Source organism: Diadema antillarum, unplaced genomic scaffold, assembly GCF_040938485.1.
Source record: "Diadema antillarum isolate AM-2024a unplaced genomic scaffold, OU_Dant_1.0 scf00000090, whole genome shotgun sequence".
NCBI classification, from domain to species: Eukaryota; Metazoa; Echinodermata; class Echinoidea; order Diadematoida; family Diadematidae; genus Diadema; species Diadema antillarum.
The window spans coordinates 164,490-182,182 of NW_027270979.1; the positions used below are offsets into that span (position 1 = coordinate 164,490).

General features: G+C 43.3%; 1 protein-coding gene across 2 annotated transcripts in view; it reads left to right on the forward strand.

Annotated features, from left to right (window-relative positions):
• Positions 1 to 16,584, forward strand: part of LOC139718154 (protein sprouty homolog 3-like) — a 74,915-nt gene extending 58,331 nt beyond the window's left edge. The window contains exons 1-2 of one of the 2 annotated variants that reach the window (XM_071629639.1): positions 3,008 to 3,380; positions 12,838 to 16,584. In XM_071629639.1, the coding sequence (XP_071485740.1) occupies positions 12,874 to 13,680 (807 nt within the window). In that variant the 5' untranslated portion in view covers positions 3,008 to 3,380; positions 12,838 to 12,873 and the 3' untranslated portion in view covers positions 13,681 to 16,584. Of the gene's footprint in view, positions 1 to 3,007; positions 3,381 to 12,837 lie in introns of those variants that run through there. The other variant, XM_071629638.1, reaches the window with a different exon arrangement.
• The last annotated feature ends 1,109 nt before the right edge of the window (positions 16,585 to 17,693 follow it).

Genomic DNA, 17,693 nt, shown 5'->3' on the forward strand with positions numbered 1-17,693 from the left:
TACCGGTATGGTATGTGAGTGTGTGTTTGGCTGTCGATTTTCTTCGTGTTTTTTTTTTTCTTTTAAATCATTGTCCATGAGAGGAAATGTTGTTAAACAACGTATGATATCACAACTCATCTTGGTTTATCTTCCGTAGACGGCGAATAGGATCAATTGCATGACTGAGTTACATTTCAGACGTCAACTCACCAGAGTGTTTCAAGTGAAATTCCAAATATTCTTGGAATTCTTGGAAATTCCAAATATTCTTGAAAAACAAAGCAATCATAAGAAAAGGTGGGTCCACCTTTTGTAGGATCATTCTGTTTCGGACATCTCGACCAAACCAATTTTAATGGAATAAATGTTGAATTCTTCTTGGAATCACATGCTCTTTCATAAGAGATTTCTCATTACATCACCAAAAATGTTAGAAACCTGAAGTTAGGTCTCAACCAAAACTATACGATCTCTTTAACTACAGTAAACATATTTTTGTTCTTCATAACCAATAAGTAAAAGAGGTATTGTTACGATGTTCACATTATATATTTTTTTAAAGCATTAGTTACAAATTAACAACATTGAAGAATCGGCGTTCTTGTCTCTCCACATTTTGCATCTTCATTCAAAAGTTGGAAGCCTGCGGTATGATCTAAGAATGGTAGGCATAGATCAGTAACAAAGCTCAGAGTGGGACTTTTTTTTTTTGGTCGTAATTAAAGGGACATATTAGGTGATTTATTTGATTTCACATCATGTAGTACATAAATCGGTAGTGCCCTGCTATAGATTTGTGGAATTTATTGTGGTACTTGAACAAAGAACCAATACTCCATGAAAAACCCAAAACATATATATACACTGAACAAGGACGATGATATAGCAGGCTCACTACATTCAAATAATGAAGCAATGTAATTCCATTACAATACCACTTGCTCAACAACTTCACCTGTGTAGAATTTATGCATGCTTTCTTCTCTTGTTTTGCTTCCTTGAACACCGAATCATGCATTCTTATGTGAAACTGCTATGTCATCAACCTTGTTCATTGCGATTTGTTATGTATTTTGAAAACATTCTTAATTATATTCCTTATCCCAGTCTCTATAAATTCTGAAACTCTGTAACCAGTGTAACAATTTTATAAATGTTCAAGTTCAAAGGTCTGAAAATCATCCAGAAGTCTCCTTTAAATCACGACAGGCGAAAAATATGAAGCTGCTTTTGAGGTTAATATTGTCTATCTTTCAATCTATCGGGTAAGCATTTACTACACATATATTTCAAACCCCTTCGTGTACTATGTAGTGACCTGTTCCTTATATTTACTTCAGACTGAAAATAAGCCTGTCAGGGGCAATTGCTCCTGCCCAGAATAATACAGATTTGCATGCATTTCATTGTTAGAATGTCTGGCGAGCTTCAGCGAAGGCAGGGAAAAGATGTTGATATTCTGAAGACAGGTATGCATAGAATTTGAATGCATTAATTATTACGAAATATTTGTGATATGAAGGTTGTTCGTTCAGAATGAAAATTGTTGTGTACTATTGTACGTTGTACTGGAGTCTGCTTTTCTGGTGGGTTTTTTTTTCCCCGTTTGACTTTGCTTCCACTCTGAGTGAAATATGCGAACATGCATTGCAATTAAATTATGATATATGAGTGTGTTTGTGTGCGTGTGTGTGGAATATACCATTTCATAGTTCCACTTTGCGCGTGAGCAACATAAAAGGTCCACTGAAATATACAGCTGCGATGTATTAAAAATGATTATTCATGTAATCCTTAGGTGCTTGCCTGCACATCCATCTGACAACAACAAGTGTTCAATAAAGCCTAGTATTTGGCAATAATAATAGAAGTTTGTTGATACATTCTATGCAAAGCAATGAAATCGATGCTATCCTTTCTGATCACCTGGTCTGCGCAAGTTCATTTATCGCTTGAAAAACGAGAGCATTATATCGCTTTGAAAAACGAGTGAAGTACCTAACCAACTGAGTGTATGTACAAGGAAAGATCATATTTTTTCCCCCGAAATGTGTACATGAGCTAAATGCGAGATGGCTCTATTGTCACGTGCGTGCATGTCACCAGGTGACATGATTCATATTGGATAATATCATTTTTGTATATGAGCACTTGCCGCACAAAAACAAAAGGGAAATCGATTCTTGTTTCTTGTATTTCAATTTCAGTTTCATTCTGATTTCAGAGAAGATAGATTAAGTCTTTATAACATTGCAATTGTCCAGAGATTGTGCATGGATTGGTTTGTTTCCATTTGATAAACTCTGCAACGGTTGTGCAGAAAGAACAGAGTCGTGTTGGGCTATGTGCATCTTTCTCTCGCTGTATTTCACCGAGAATCTTACACTCAGTCATTCATAGTACTCTCCTTCCGGGCCTTCGTTCTTCCGTGACCGCTGCACGCCGTCGAGCTCTCTCGCCTTGCCAGCGAGCTGGGGATGAGGCCCGCCAGAGTGACTGATGGTAAACATGATTACATGGCCAGCGTTTGTTTTTGATAAACGGGGTAGAGAAGCGGAACTTCGATAACACCGGAAATGTCTGATCCCCGGGAGATTACGCGTCGCAAATCATTCGTATCCTACCATCCGTCCGAGGCCTGGACTGATCGATCAACGATGTGAGGGGGGAGATCCCTGTTTCGCCGATTCGTCTACTTCGGAGGGTGATCGCCACACCGGATATTATCTCCCCGTCATCAAGTCGCAGAGAGGCGGATCTTCACGACCAAGTTCGTAAAGCCGTACCAGATGCACAGGTTTCGAATCGATGGGGAAATACACAACCAGAGGGGTATTGTTTCAAACCGGAAATCGCTTGATTAGCTGGTATGCGAATGGTAATCCCGCATGCTTCGAGATTTTCACCGCGCGAAACCTGCCCACCCCTACGAAGAATACCATCGTCCCCGGAGCACGCCCCTACATTTGCATATGAACGGAGTGTTAGCCGTGACTTGCGAGCAGGCGAACTGCGAGGGGTATCTCGGAGTGGTGGGTAAAAAAGGGATTCTGGGGGCCCCCGTGCACGGGTAAATAAAGCATACGGAGTATTATAGCACTTGGCCCGTACCACCGTATACAGGAACTGGCAATTTCCGCTCCGTTCCCTTGAGCGAAGCAGTGTAATAGGACAGCCACTCGCAAGCACGACCGCACTGCACTGCTGGGCTGGTAGGGTCGCTTTCGGAACCGTTTACTGGAATTATTTCTTCGCATTTGCCGTGCCCGCCTTGTGTGCCTGCTGTGGAATATTTTATGTATCGGATATCAAGAACCAAGTTACCGAGGTGATGACTACAGGAGGACATGAATGGCGAATGTGCTCGGATATTCATCCCGGAATAGCGAGATAGAAGCGTGAGTATACGGTAGCTCTCCGCCGACGTTATCCCTCTGTGTTCACGCGGAGCGTGAGCGATCTGCGGCGCTGTTTTGTCACAGAAGGACTTTACCGTGCTTTTAGCGTGTGTGTACCAACAGCTTACAAAGCTTGGGAAGACTGCCTTGTGCAGCTTAGCTGGCTCTGCAGGTGCACCAACCAGCACAAGCTCAATTGTAGATTTATTTTTTGTTCAGGCCTGCCGAGAATTTACTCGGACGGATTGGGACGATGTAGTATTGGAGCCTGATTTTCGTAGGGTGAATATTATTTTACTACAGCCTGCAACATTGGGCAACCATCACCAGTTCAGCCCCGTGTGCTGTGTTTGTTGATAGTGTGTTATCTGCCTGACTTATTATTCGAAGTAAATCCTCAGCTCTCTTGCTGATGCTGTTCACACGATAAGAAATAATGCAAGTAACATTTGTGAGTGATAAGTCGCTTTGAATTATAAAGCCTTGAAGTGGAAATATTGTCGAATTTTTTACCCAGGTGTTGAATATGTTAACGGGTGATAAGGGTACGTAGCTGCTGTGAATTTGTATAAATTTGCTGTGAGCGCTGAAGCATTATTGAAAACTTGATGAAATCATAACTGATACCATCTCGTCAAGGCCGGCCCGGTGCGATGTTTTGTGGGTAACATTCATACAGTAATTACTATGGATACTAACTGCGTATTTTTACAAGGCCATTTTGTACTGCACACGGCATCAGGCAGATGAATGTAAACGAGTGAACATTTTCGTAGACATCACGTTCAGATGGATGATGAATGTTTACGTGCGTAAGATCTTCTTCTCTCCTCTCTCTCCCCTCCCTCGCACTCTCATTTCATCTCCGCTCATACCTTGTCCCCCCCCCCCCCCCCCACCACCTTCGTTACACACCTTAATTCTCCTGGGTTTTTGTGGTTGTCCGCAGCAGCTGAAAACCCCCATAGGCGATCGTAAATCGGCGGCGATGCCATATTCCGGTTCCCCTTGGGGGGTTCCGTCCTATCAAAATGCGCCGCTGTGCACGTGGCTCCGTTTTATATCACCGCTATACTCCTCCCGGCCCATGGCCATGCCTTCTCCGTTCTGCGTCGGATTAGGACAGTGAAAACCCTGAAATGAACACGTTGGCAACTTTCATCCTATTCTCTACTAGGTATCATGGAGTATAGTAGTGGGTCAGTAGAGGCAAATTCTCGAGTTATGCGCTTCGTCCAGACCTTAGAATAATGTAAGAAATAAAGACTTACTAAGGTGCTGATAATGTGGGTTTATAAATTCAGAGCTGTATAGTTTTTCTTTTGTGTGTGTGTCAGATTACTATTGCTCCGGAAACTCTCAGGACCTTTTGACATGATGTTTAGACAGAGTTCATTCGAAGAGTGCGGCAGTTTACAACCTCTGCTCTCTGCCTCAGTTGTATGAGAAACATCTCCGTGAAAATTCGGCGGTATGTTGATGTTGCTTCACTGGAAGTGAATGTGTTGTTGAGAAGGCGAATGATTTATTCTAGGCGCCGTTTATATACGCGATGTGCCTAATTTTGCTTTGATATCCTAATGCGCTTTCACGCAAATATTCCTAACCTAGTCATGTACAATGTGCTAGTGCTGCAGTTGAGCATCTGTGTAAGATATAGCAATGAGTCTAATTATAATATGTGAGTGTGCATCCTTTCACCGGTCATGAGCATTCAGTATCATCCCCAATAGTCGTGCCTGGCAAATGATTCTTCTGATTCATTAATCTTCAAAAGTGAAGGACATGGGCAAATCAAGAAGGATTAGAAGAAGAGACAGCAGTTACCGTGTATAGGAGCATGTATTGTTCTGTCCATTTCCCAACCCCGCCCTTATTTTAAAAATAATGTACAGTGTACATGTGTGTGTGTGTGTGTGTGTGTGTGTGTGACACCATGCGTACTCATATCTCCACCGCAATAACGAGGTGTTGCTTATCTTCCATGCTATGACATTGATGAAGAAGTCCGTATCACCTTCTTGCACCGACGCTTAGCTTCTCTGACCCATACATACATGCATCATGTCAAACGGCTTGAAGGTTTACGTGTGTTGCTCGATATTGGTGAACATAGGCGATAATTTTGCCGGCAATTGCTCAGCAGAATAAACACGTCGTTCTTGATAATTCATTTCCATTCATTAAGTTTGACAGGCACACCTTGAAATGTTAAAACCTCTCAGACATGACGATGACGACTAGTCCTGAGTATACTCGGGCAGGTGTTTATGGGAAATGTGTGTTGTAGCAAAATCAGCTCGTCCTCAACGGGTTAAACAACTGAGGGAGATGGCGGATGAAGTAAAAACGTTCACAAGCATCAACCGCTCTGAGAGATGATAACAATGAGAATCATTTTGCGAACAAACCATCACACGAGTATATCCGTCAGAATTTGATAAAAAGAAATAGATAAATCATTTGAGACAACGACTGAAGTGTCCTGGAAAGGCCCTGTCGACATGAGATTCATTATTATTGCCACCAAAAATTGTCCGATTTCTTTCTCCACACTAGACTCCAGTCTGCAGTGAAGGTGGTATCGTGTTCATGCAGGCAACCGTTGACACGTAAGCTTGTATGTGGGAAGCGTTGTAGCTTGAACTCTGTCTGGATTATTATGGATCCTGTTTTTGTGACAGCGTAAACTCGCAGGATAAATCCTTTTTGATCATGAATCAATTGAATTTAACATGATAGTTGGTTTTTTTTTATATCAATGAGATTCCTATGTGTTGGCTCACTGTCATAGCGTTGCTGTGCATTTGAACTACGCGTGTACTATCAAAATGATATTATCTTAGTATCATGTCGGTACCATTATGAGGTTTCATCAAGGAGGTATCACACACCTTGTAATAGTTCCATGAGAAGACCTATCTTGATTTTGTGAATGTCTCGTTCCCAAATTTATGTTGCTGGTAACAGTATGAGAAAGAATGTGTGTGATGGCATTAAGTTCCGGGGCTGCTCAAATAATTGATATGTTTATTACATAATATTTCGAACAACGCGTTACAATAGATGATGTATTGATGTACATGGAAGGTCATCCCTTAACTCTTCCATTACTCTTTGCCTTATCTTGCACACAATGACAATGCCCTTCTGAAATGTTGATTCTTAAAGGGGAAGGCTAGTAACTGATCAGTGGGAATCAGTGGAAATGCTGGGAGATGATTGTTCCAGTCCTTATCGGATTCATTCAAGAGTTCATTGTACAGTATATCTATTGTTGTGTGAAAATGATTTGCTTCAGAATGGTCTCATATTCAAGTAATGTGCAGTTTAATGCTTCCAGGTTAGCGTCCCTGGTCAGTGACGGGGCACATTACTTGAATATGAGACCGTTCTGAAGCAAATCATTTTCACACAACAATAGATATACAATGAACTCTTGAATGAATCCCATAAGGATTGGAACAATCATCTCCCAGCATTTCCACTGATTCCCACTGATCAGTTACTAACCTTCCCCTTTAAAGGTTTAAATTGCAGCCAGTTTGTGTGCAATACTGGAACACCCATTTAGTGACATTGCATATTAGTATTCCGTGTTGGAAGTGGCAGCACAGCGTTATGATATCGAAATTTGTGGGACTCATGAATTGGTATTTTGACATTTCATCTATTGCTGAACTCGTTATGATTAATGTGAAATCATGATATCTATACGCCAATGGGGGGGGGGGGGGGTAATTTATGGAGTGGAGCAATGTGACTGATAATGATATAACTTATAAGTGTAATTACTCTTTTTGTCGAAGTTGTGACGTAACGTGGTTGCGGGTGCATGTGGGAGCTATCACACCATTCCCCTCTCATGTATTATTAATCAACTGCATGAAGCACAAACCGGCGAGTGATGTAAACAGACGTGGTAAATCGCATTCATAGGATTGAGTTTATTGTAATTAGTAAAGCAGGCATTTTTAGTCTTGATGCATTCGCGGAGTGAAGCTGAACTGGGGAACAAACAATCACCTCTATGGGTCTCCCCGCCGTGCTGGAGGATTAACTGAGAGCAATTTCTTAGAGCTGTATCTCACTATGGATTCTTGTCCATTCATTGTTCGGGGAGTGGAAGAAAAACTCTTTTAAAGACTCTATAAATCCATTATTGAGCGGGACTAAACGGTCCGTCAGACGTCCGAGCGATTAAGGGCCCTTGATGGCAGGCCGTTTGACAGGAAAACGCTGCCCCATTGTGACGGGAATTCACCTTGATTCGACGCTCTCCGATCTTGTTCCTCCGAACAGGAAAGGGGGGAAGGGAGAGGAACTCTACAACACTATTGATTGCCTTCATTGTTCGCCGACAATGACCAGGGAGGGTTTTATAGAACGGTTCAAACATCATGGCCCTCTCGACCAAGGGCTTGTGCCTGGGTCGGGGTTGCCGGTCGATACGCGGAAAACGCGATGAATGCCCGCGTTCTAAACAGCTGGAATGCCGCCTTCAATCCTTTTGTTGTATGATATCCGGTGAATTGAAAGCTGAAACAATGCCTTATCGTGTGAGGTACCCAATTAGCTATGCCAAACGCACTCGTCCGAGAGTGTATAGGCAAAGGAGCAGCGTGGGATAGCTTGCAGATCAATTTTGTGAGTGGGTTGTTCCTCGTGTATTGTTTCGGATCTGCTTGCCTTATCAGACGTTTATAATGCACAATGTCGATCGCCCGTATTCCCCTCCAATGCTGGAACAGATGAGCTTTTGCACTGTTACCATTTAGAGATTGAAGAAAGCAGAGCTGCCGAAAAACTTGAATCCCTCCATATCTTGACAGGATATCTTGACAGGATATCTTGACAATTGCTTTCGCTTGATAAGAATCGTGTAACGAACACATGTCTCCCTGATGGCTCTCGAGTCTGTAGAAACTGAAACCTCCCTTGATATTGATAGTACCTGTAGGCCCATATGAAATGTTTGGTAGCTCCGTGAAAGTGTAATTTCTAGGTGTAACCTTTTTAATTTATGCACGCAATTTGTCGACATCGCGGAGCTCGGAGCGCTCCGTATAAAAAAGTGTGCGGTTTTTATTTCTTCGTAAATCACGTTCTAATAGAATACGCTTGTTTGTGTTTGTGTTTTGCTTTCTTATGTATAGCTCAAGTAGCTCTCCTTTCTTGTTTGCCCTCTCCCAATACGGCAGTGGAACCAGTCTTGTTCCAAGAGAGTGCACCCAGACCCACCCCCCCCCCCCCGCCCCCCAAAAAAGTAGAAGACGAAGAAGAAGAAGAAGAAGAAAAAAACAGAAGCTAACCTTGGCATCAGTGTGCGAGGCTCATGACACTGTGATCGGTTTGGAGTATTGGAAGTGAAAATCTGTCGGGGGATTCTATTCCTCGCTGGCCTTGGACAGGGAATGTCGGCTTGCCACAGAGGCGATTTGGCGAAGTCCTCCCCAAACAGGTGCTGCGGATACTGGTCGTGGTTTATGGCCGCACCTGGCCCGACGAGCGAGAAGCCAAGACCGCCATGAGATTTAGTCGTGAAAGAAAAAAGCGCATCAGGCTGATTTGAGTGTATGCCATTTCTTGTTTCTCCCCTCATCCGATGTTATTACTGCCATTGCATGAGCATGTAGGCCCCGATTGAATCCCATCGAAAAATGAATAAAGAAAAAGTACTTCTGTCTCAACTCTCGTTTCTTCACGGGCTTCAGTAACAAACTGTAGGACGCGGATGTTTTCTCATGGAGAATGGATAGGTGACATTTGAACACTGTTGTTAAATTTCAGCGATGGTATTCGGCAGTGACGTGTATCGTCTCGTTGTAATGTTGCATGTTGGAATCAACGTTGGTTACTTCAACACATTTCCAAAATCTGATGATAAGCCTGCGGCAACATGGTGGGAAAATGCACTAATGTTTTTCTCCCGACCACTGTGCGAGTAGGACAACACTGCCAATTTTACAAAGTTTTCACTCGATTGCTGTGCAGGATGCACATGGGGTAATTGATACCAACTCCATCCAGACATTTACTAGGGTGTTGCATTACACTGTACACCCCCTTCGTGATTCTTTTTTTTTCTTTTTGCATATTGTGCATTTATTGTATAGTATTAAATGATGACGATTATGGTGGTGAAGCAATTATTCTTAAATTTGTCCAAGCTCCTCCGAGTAACGCTGCCTTTGAATAAAACTGAATTTTCCTTCGCACGAATCTGATCATTGGGTCTCCAGTCTACCATGACCAACTCGTCATGAGGAAAAAAAAAATAATAATAACTTCACAACGGTGTTCCAGAGAGATCGTATTATTGCTTTCCCATTCAGTCGTTCTTTTGTTGTTTAATGTTCCTCGCCCCTCCCCCTTCTTACCATTTCCCCTCCCTACCCCAAGCATATTCTCATATTCTCTCCCTCCCTCTCTCTTTCCCTCTCTGTCCCTAGCCTCCCATATGTCTCTCTGACACGGACTCGTGCGCAGGAAATATTTAGAGTTTTTATTTCCGCTCGAACCCTAGAAGACCGACCTGCGTATTTTTCTATTCGTACATGTAATTTGAGCGACATTTATCACACGAACATCGCCCGGGGCGATGGCAGGCGATCCACAAGTCACATCTCGTGAAGCGCGCGTAACTTTCCGTAGTCTCTCCCACAGTATACACACGCGCGCGCACACACACACTCGCACACATATTACATTTATAGAGTCTCTACTCTACCACCTATCTGTTTTTCCCATTTCTTTGTGCAGCGCAGCGTTCCACAACAAACGCCTCGTTTATGTCGAGTGATAAGCGAATAGCCAAATGGCCCGTGATATACATGTACAGAAAGAAGCATCCGCGAAAAGTCTTCAGTGAAGTTTGGCTCCTCTTGTCCCGCTTTATTTCTAGATGAAGAGGAGGAGTTTCTCCGCAACTTCTCATCCCCCGCCCCCTCCTCCTAAAAAAAGAAAAAAAAATCTGTTATCAGACTCCATTATGTACAGTGTATGCACTAAAAAAAAAATTCATTATACAAGTGTACTTTTTTTAAAAACCTTTTGACCGAATTCTATCTCCCAAGTGTCGCCTGTCTTTAGGGATGATTTTGAATTGTTAGAAAAGATGTTATATGTCACATAAAATGAAAAAATATAAGCTTAGAACTCATTTAAAACAAAGGAAAATACGCAGCTTTTATAATGATCCTATTGTGGAGTTATATCGAAAATATCACCCATAATGATATTCGTAGCACAAAATTCATGCCGAATGTTAATGTGAGTCTCTTTGTGCGTTAGTGTTTTTGTGTGTGTGTGTGTGTGTGTGTGTGTATGACAGGATTTAAAAAAAAAAAGAGAGAGACGTGGAATTTTTTTTTTTCGGAAGATGCTGAGCCGAAAGTCGCTCAACATACAGTTGTAACCTAAATGCGAGAAAAAAAAAATGATTTGAGACATTTCCACAATCAAATCGATGCAAAAGCGACGAAAATTTTGGTGATATTCGATATTAGGCACTATTGAAAAGATTATTGAACGTCAATGTGTCATGTACAAAGAATGACATCCGACCCTAGGCCTATAACTGAGGCCTCCTACGCGCCATCTTCACTTCGTCGTGGATTCTATTATGTTTACTTCAAGAAGAACATTTTTAGAAGCCTGAAAACCTGTTAGAATGAGCATTATGTTGACATAAGGCTGCATTCACATAGAAGTATACTATTCGGGTATTCGGGTTCGTTTTTCGAGGGCACGCGAATAGCTTGAATCGAACGATAGGATTTCCTCACACCGGTTCACATAAGAGGGCACTATTCGAAAGTACCGAATACCTGCAAAAAGTATAGCAAAGTGGGAATCGAGCTTGTTCGATTTTCTTGCAGCGTATACCGTCTCTCGTTTATGAAATAATGACAATTTTGGTCTGGATTTGCCCGTTAGCAAAAATAAGCATGTAGACTGACATTCTGATGCAGTTTAGAAATTGTTAATAAGATTTGCTGCGATGGAGGAAGAAATCCTCACTACATGGGATGGTGAGTTGACGGTGCGGGTGATGGTGTATTCGGCGCTCGAATAGCGAATAGCGAATAGCGAATACTTCTATGTGAACGCAGCCTTATAGACAATCTACATCATGTGCTTGTACCCTTCGCTCTGTGATGATATTATGTAACGTCGATACGTTTTGTATAAGGTAAAGACTGTAACCTCGAATTTGTGAAATGGAATACTTCTGTGCAGGAAAATCTGTACTTTGACTAAGACAAGACTCAGATGCATGATTCACACACACACAAAAAAAAATAACAAAGGACGATTTTCTGCGACGGTATCTAGGGAAACTCTGTCATGACACCAATTACATAACCCAAACAATGCTGCTGACAATATGATTTACGTTTTATATCGTCGATATATGCAGTTGTGAGGAATACGTTTGCAATGCCGTGTTTCTTGCAGTCACGGAATTTTGTAATTTCTTTCATTAAGTCGTCAGAATCTTCCAAATCCATAATGAAGTAGTCACATGCACACTGTATATCGTGGGCATCGTGTTTCAATGGGACAATATCTTGGGCAGTTTTACATTTCTCGTTGTCCCTGAGAGTATTGCCGTGTGGTGCAGAATGAAAAGTTGGCCTAGTTCACTGTCCTTCAATCACGAGGTTGGTGCATTGAATAGAATGATTGCATGTGATGGATTCTTCCGGTTACATTCGGTCACCATGGAGACATCGTGTCCAGAGCGGTTTGCACTAACGTCAACCTGTCCGTGTTCAGAGCGGTTTGCACTAAACCTCAACCTGTCCGTGAAGTCATGAATACGATCATTGCTGTCACCTCTTCCCTATACCTCAAGGACCCATTGCGGTTGCACGTTTATCAGGCTCTTTCCCTTGGCAACATTTATGTCTAGTGCGTGCTAGAGGATTCTGCTGGTCAGTTCCCTCTTGTTGACCAAGCACTTATCGGTCACTAATCCATGGAATCTCAGGAATTTTCTGAGAGGAACGGACAGCTCTCAAACTCCACTGGTATTCAAAACGGGGCCGAAGAATATATTATGACAGATACCTACTATAAACAGTATTGCGGGCCTAAACCCCTCTTTTACCCGTAGACCCCGTTTCAGAGTTTAGGCCAGGGTGCATGAATATGATGTTTTTTTCATGAGTTTTATTGTGTTTGCAACGTTTTTGGGGATAACTATAGGGTTAAGAATAACGAGATGGAGATGAAGATACCGAGTTCCAAACGTGTAGGCCATTTCTACTTTGTTCAATGGGGAATGTGTTTGCCGATGTACCCACGTGTGTTCCGTATTTTATCTGTAGACCAAGTGTTATTTGCCCAATGCAGTTTGCAGGATGATGTCTGTTGATTTATGTCTATTTCGTTGTAGTGGAATGTGGGCATATCTTTAAAGCCATATTTTCTATTTCTGCTTTATCCACAGAGTTTATGGCGTACTGGGTTGCCTCATGTTACATCCATGGCCCAAGATGGTGGAGACTTGGTAGTACGGCAGCCTTCGTCTGTTCTCGGCTTGCCGGCAGTGACACGCCCTACCCTTCTCCCACCAGGCTGGCGTAGTCGGAACCTCCGCTCCCTGCGAACTGCCACTGGAGATGAAGCGAGGCCCAACGATTACGTCGACCCCAACACTGACAGACTAAACGGTCGAAACAATAATGAGTCGCCGAATTCGCTGTCCAGTGAGAATTCCGGTGATGAGGGCAGCGAACCTTCGAGGACTGATCTCATAGTGGTCAGTGATCCTAAGGGGAAAGCAAAAGTGCTCAAAGTTATCAAACCCAAGGACGACAAGAGGGAAGTGATCGCCACTACCCCCGACACGGAGTTGCATAGTACCAGTGACAATACACTGAGCAAGGATCCCTTTCCATGTCCTCAGTGTGGGTATTGTCGGTGTGAGAAGTGCAGGAGAAGCAACCGACTTCCTGAGGCGTGGTGTTGCAACGGTCGGTGTGCGTGTTCTCCTGAAAGTGTACTTGACTGCTGCACCTGCTTGTGTTGCGTGCAAAGTTTATTCTATCACTGTGCAAGAGAATCGGACAGGGAATACGCGTACTGCACGGACGACCCGTGTTCGTGCAGACCGCATCGACGCTGTGCTAGGTGGACTTGTATGAGTGTATTAACCCTAGTCTTGCCTTGCTTATGTTGTTACCTGCCAGGACGAGGGGCAATCGAGGCCTACAGACAATGTTACTCTCAGGGAAGACGGGGATGTGAGTGTAGCCATTGGGAGACGAGTGAAGTGTATAGCGCCTTATGAGAGTGGGACCAGCCGAGCAGCTGAGTGAATGAAAGCCTGCTTTGTGTTGTTCGAGCACAATGACGGGTAAAACTGAAACTAAGATGGCCGACCCAAGAGTCATGCACTCCACCCTTTGGATGATCCTGGCATCCTATCTTGTGGATATAACGACGACGTCGCCGATGTTCGCAGCAACAGTACCGGATGTTCGAGGAGGGATTGTACCTCGATACTGGAACTCTCGTCGTCGTCGGAGTGGTGTCTGGATGAATGCGCCACCATCTCTTGCAGTCGCTTTGCCACCCATGGTTCGTCAGGACTTGGAGACGTGGCTGGATAAGGTAACCATTGACCACCGGACAGTTCCTGTGAGGTGAGGTTCAGAGAGCCGTCGTGGCCAGGACGGAGGAAGCGTCACCCCAGCTTTCGCAGTGTACTCACAGGGAAACGGAGGAACCACTCAATTCAACTGGGAAGGGGACGTTGTAAGGACACGCCCATCATGGTGTAAGCGGAAGGCTACCTGTAAGTCATCTGCGACGTCCCGGCCCGTCTTGAGGGTCAGGATTTTGCAGTGAGTGAACAGGGTGCAAGGGACACTACATCCCTTACGCTGGTTGCTGTTCCCTTCTGAAAACATCTCATCTCTATACCATGCCTCAGGTGGCCACAAATTCTTGGGCGAGAGATTTGGTTGGGATGTATCTCGAAATAGGTGCAATTATGACATAGGTAAGCCACTACAGATGTTCTCTGAAAATAATGATGTAGTGTGCTACATGTTAAATCTATTCTAAAGCTTCAAATACGAAAGTAACTAAGAAAAGCTTTTCTGTAAATGTTTTGTTACTATTACTTTACAAAATTAAGTCATACTGTTGATGGTAACAGACAAGTATTACATAGAAGAAATACTGCTCTTTTTTTCTTTTCTCTTTTTTTTTTTTTTTTTTACTCCAAAGACATATTACTACATCACTATTTAATCTTCTGATGTACATTTGAATTACGGTATGTGTATATCTCAAAAGATTGTGGAAGGGTATATGAAATTATATTGTGCATATTAATCTCCAAGTGTGTAGTAATGTGGGGCCCCGAGATAATGAACCTCGATGACTTCTTGCATTCGAACTGTGAAGATTTTTTTTTTTAAGACGCATTTCATGGGCAGAGGGTGAGGGTATCACACCCCTTCATTCGCTTGATTTGAAGTCTCTCGAAATTGAGTTAGATCCAGACTGTGTGGGGGGAGAGCGCTGTGTTTCCATTTGCAAAGTCAAACTTCTGAATTTCCTGCGCTTGCGCACTCTACCGGAAGTGCATCAAAGTTCGCCATAGGGACTCGATGCTCTTGCCACCACATCCTCCTCCTTTCTTTTACCCATGTGTGGTACTGACCACGCTCCTCAACGGGGTCACAATCCCTATCTTTGATTGCTCGCACTACACTCGGTGTGGCTGGCGTGAGTGCTTGTTAGCCAGGTGGTATTTGCCTAAGCGTACGCTTGCTTATCTTTGGTCGCACTTTACACCATAGCACAACACCATCCGTATCCTCTGCTCAACAGAAAGAGAAAAGAAAATGGCGGCTGCTATGTGTAGTGACGTACATTGTGTGTCCAATGTGTGTGTGTGTGTGTGTGTGTGTGTGTGTGTGTGTGTGTTAGTCATTGTATGTGTTGTGTAAATAGAGCAAGATGACGCTTTTGGGCGCGAGTTCCCTTTTGCCTTCAGGACCGTGTTCCTTCTTGAGTGTTTCTGAAGTGTTTGATCACAAGAGGAAGAAAGAGAGTGAAAGAGAGAGAGATGGAGATAAAAGTAAACGGACATTTTCTGGTCGCATACATTTTGGGATTCAACTCCGGCCTCTACGTACGCCTATAGTATGATACCTCTTACGAATCTGAATGTACAGTCAACCCGTCAGTAAACTACTTTCAAACGTCATTGTGCTGTAAATTGTAAGAGGGAAAACGTATTTTGTATTTATTCACATGACGCATCGACAAAGCCCAATATCTTGGCGATTTGCGGTACAAACGAACGAAATCGGCTATACCTCCCCCGCCTTTCGACCCCGTCAACGCTGTTATTACTTAAAAATTGCATGCAGTGTCGGTTGTCGACTGCACATTTTACTTGCAATTTAAGGATTTAGATTGCTTTTACATCAACCTTTCCTTCCGCTCTAAATGTTCAAGGCTCTCTTGGTGATACAAACCCCAGAATTATCATCATAATAGCTAACCCGATAGCGGGGTTCTCAGTAGTTGGTGCAGTATCTCCAATTCAGTCCAAACTAGAGTATCTTTTTTTGCGAACATTTGGAAATGACTATCGGGGATTGGAAGATACACATCCCTGCCTGAACTGCCATATGTTATCCGGAACACGAAACGAGGAGTGGGAACTCAGAGGGAGTGTTATTCAGTTGGTTGGGGAATCGACGTTATTACGTAACTCTCAAGACATAGCCAAACGCAGGCTTTACATCCCAACTCCATTCTCTCTGCGAAGTCGCAGAACTGTATACAGCTTCGTATTCGTTTACTGCATGCAATCAGCGAACTGAACATTACTAGTATATGCGCCACACCACATGGTACAGTACTCGGGACTATAAAACAGGAGTTAGCTTTGTGTATCTGCTGAATTGGCCAGACCAGAAAACCTAGCCAAGCGCCTCGCCATGTGTGATATATTATCACTGTCCCCCACTACAAACATCCTATCGCCTCTAGATTTTTTCCTTCCCTTCTACTGTTTCTTCCTTGCCTTTTCCCTATTCTGTCCCCTCTTTTTCACAACCCTGAATTGCAATTTGCCGAAATTTGCGCATTTGCCGAGTGCAGTTTTTCGTTTGACCCTTGGCCCTCCTGTTTGATCCTGGAGCTTGCTTCCCAGTATAGGAAGTACATCGTGCACACACACACACACACACACACACACACACAATATACCCACTCACACACGCACACACACCAGCAACACTCGTGCTTCTCCGGAACACACACCAATACGAATGTACACACGAACACACCTTCACACAGGGGGCTCACACCGTCGCTTGCTTCCATCGACCTTCGTAGATACCCGTAACTACTTCAACATGTACATCGTCCCTCTCTCTCCCTGGCGTTTCAGCTCTCGACTTCGAGTTTCCTCTCTCGGCCCATTCATCCCATCAGCTTGGCGCACCGTCAGAGCTACCAAGCCCTATTGTTCCAGCCGCTTGCTTATGCCGTTCTTTTTCCGGTAAACCCCGCCGTTTCCACTTGGCAAGCACCCCATTAGAATCGAAGAGAGAGAAGAATAAAGGAGAGGAAGAGGGAGAGAGAAAGAGAGAAGCAGAAAGACACCCCTTCAGCGTTTCGCCTGCACAAACTCTTTTTCACTTTTCTCTGGGTACCGCGATTTGCTTCATTGCTGATATTTAACCGTCCAGAAAGAGACTGCCACAAAGCGGGAATATACGCCCCTAGCTTGCTTTTCTTGTACAGAATTCGAAGAGTTTTTTTTTTTTTTTTTTTCGAATGAGGTTAACGCAAATCACTGGAAGTTTTTTAATTGAATGAAACCTAGCAGAGAGAAGAATTTGTGTGTGAGGGTTGGTAAGCTTCATGCATGTACACTTGGTGTGAGTCACGACGTGCCATTGGTGTTACTTGGTCTAATCCTGTTAGTTTTAATCTCGTTTCGTCTAAATCCGTATGGTCTGATCCCTTTTCACATCGAAATAAGGCAAGTCACCGTAAGAAAAGGATTCATCTACCCCGAATCAAACCAAACCCATGATTCTTCTGCCCCTAGCCGCAGGAACATCCCCTATACAATATCTTCTAATATGCTGTATATTCTGATTTTCATATACCGAAGACAACGCGAGTATCACGTACTTAGTAAGTTGAGGCTAAGTATATTTGTACCATTTTTTTTTTACAACATAGGCCTAAATTAAAATTCGAGAAATTCATTGTGCGGTCAACTGTCTGTGCTTTGGTAGTTTGTCAAAATGTTTGTCGTTTTCA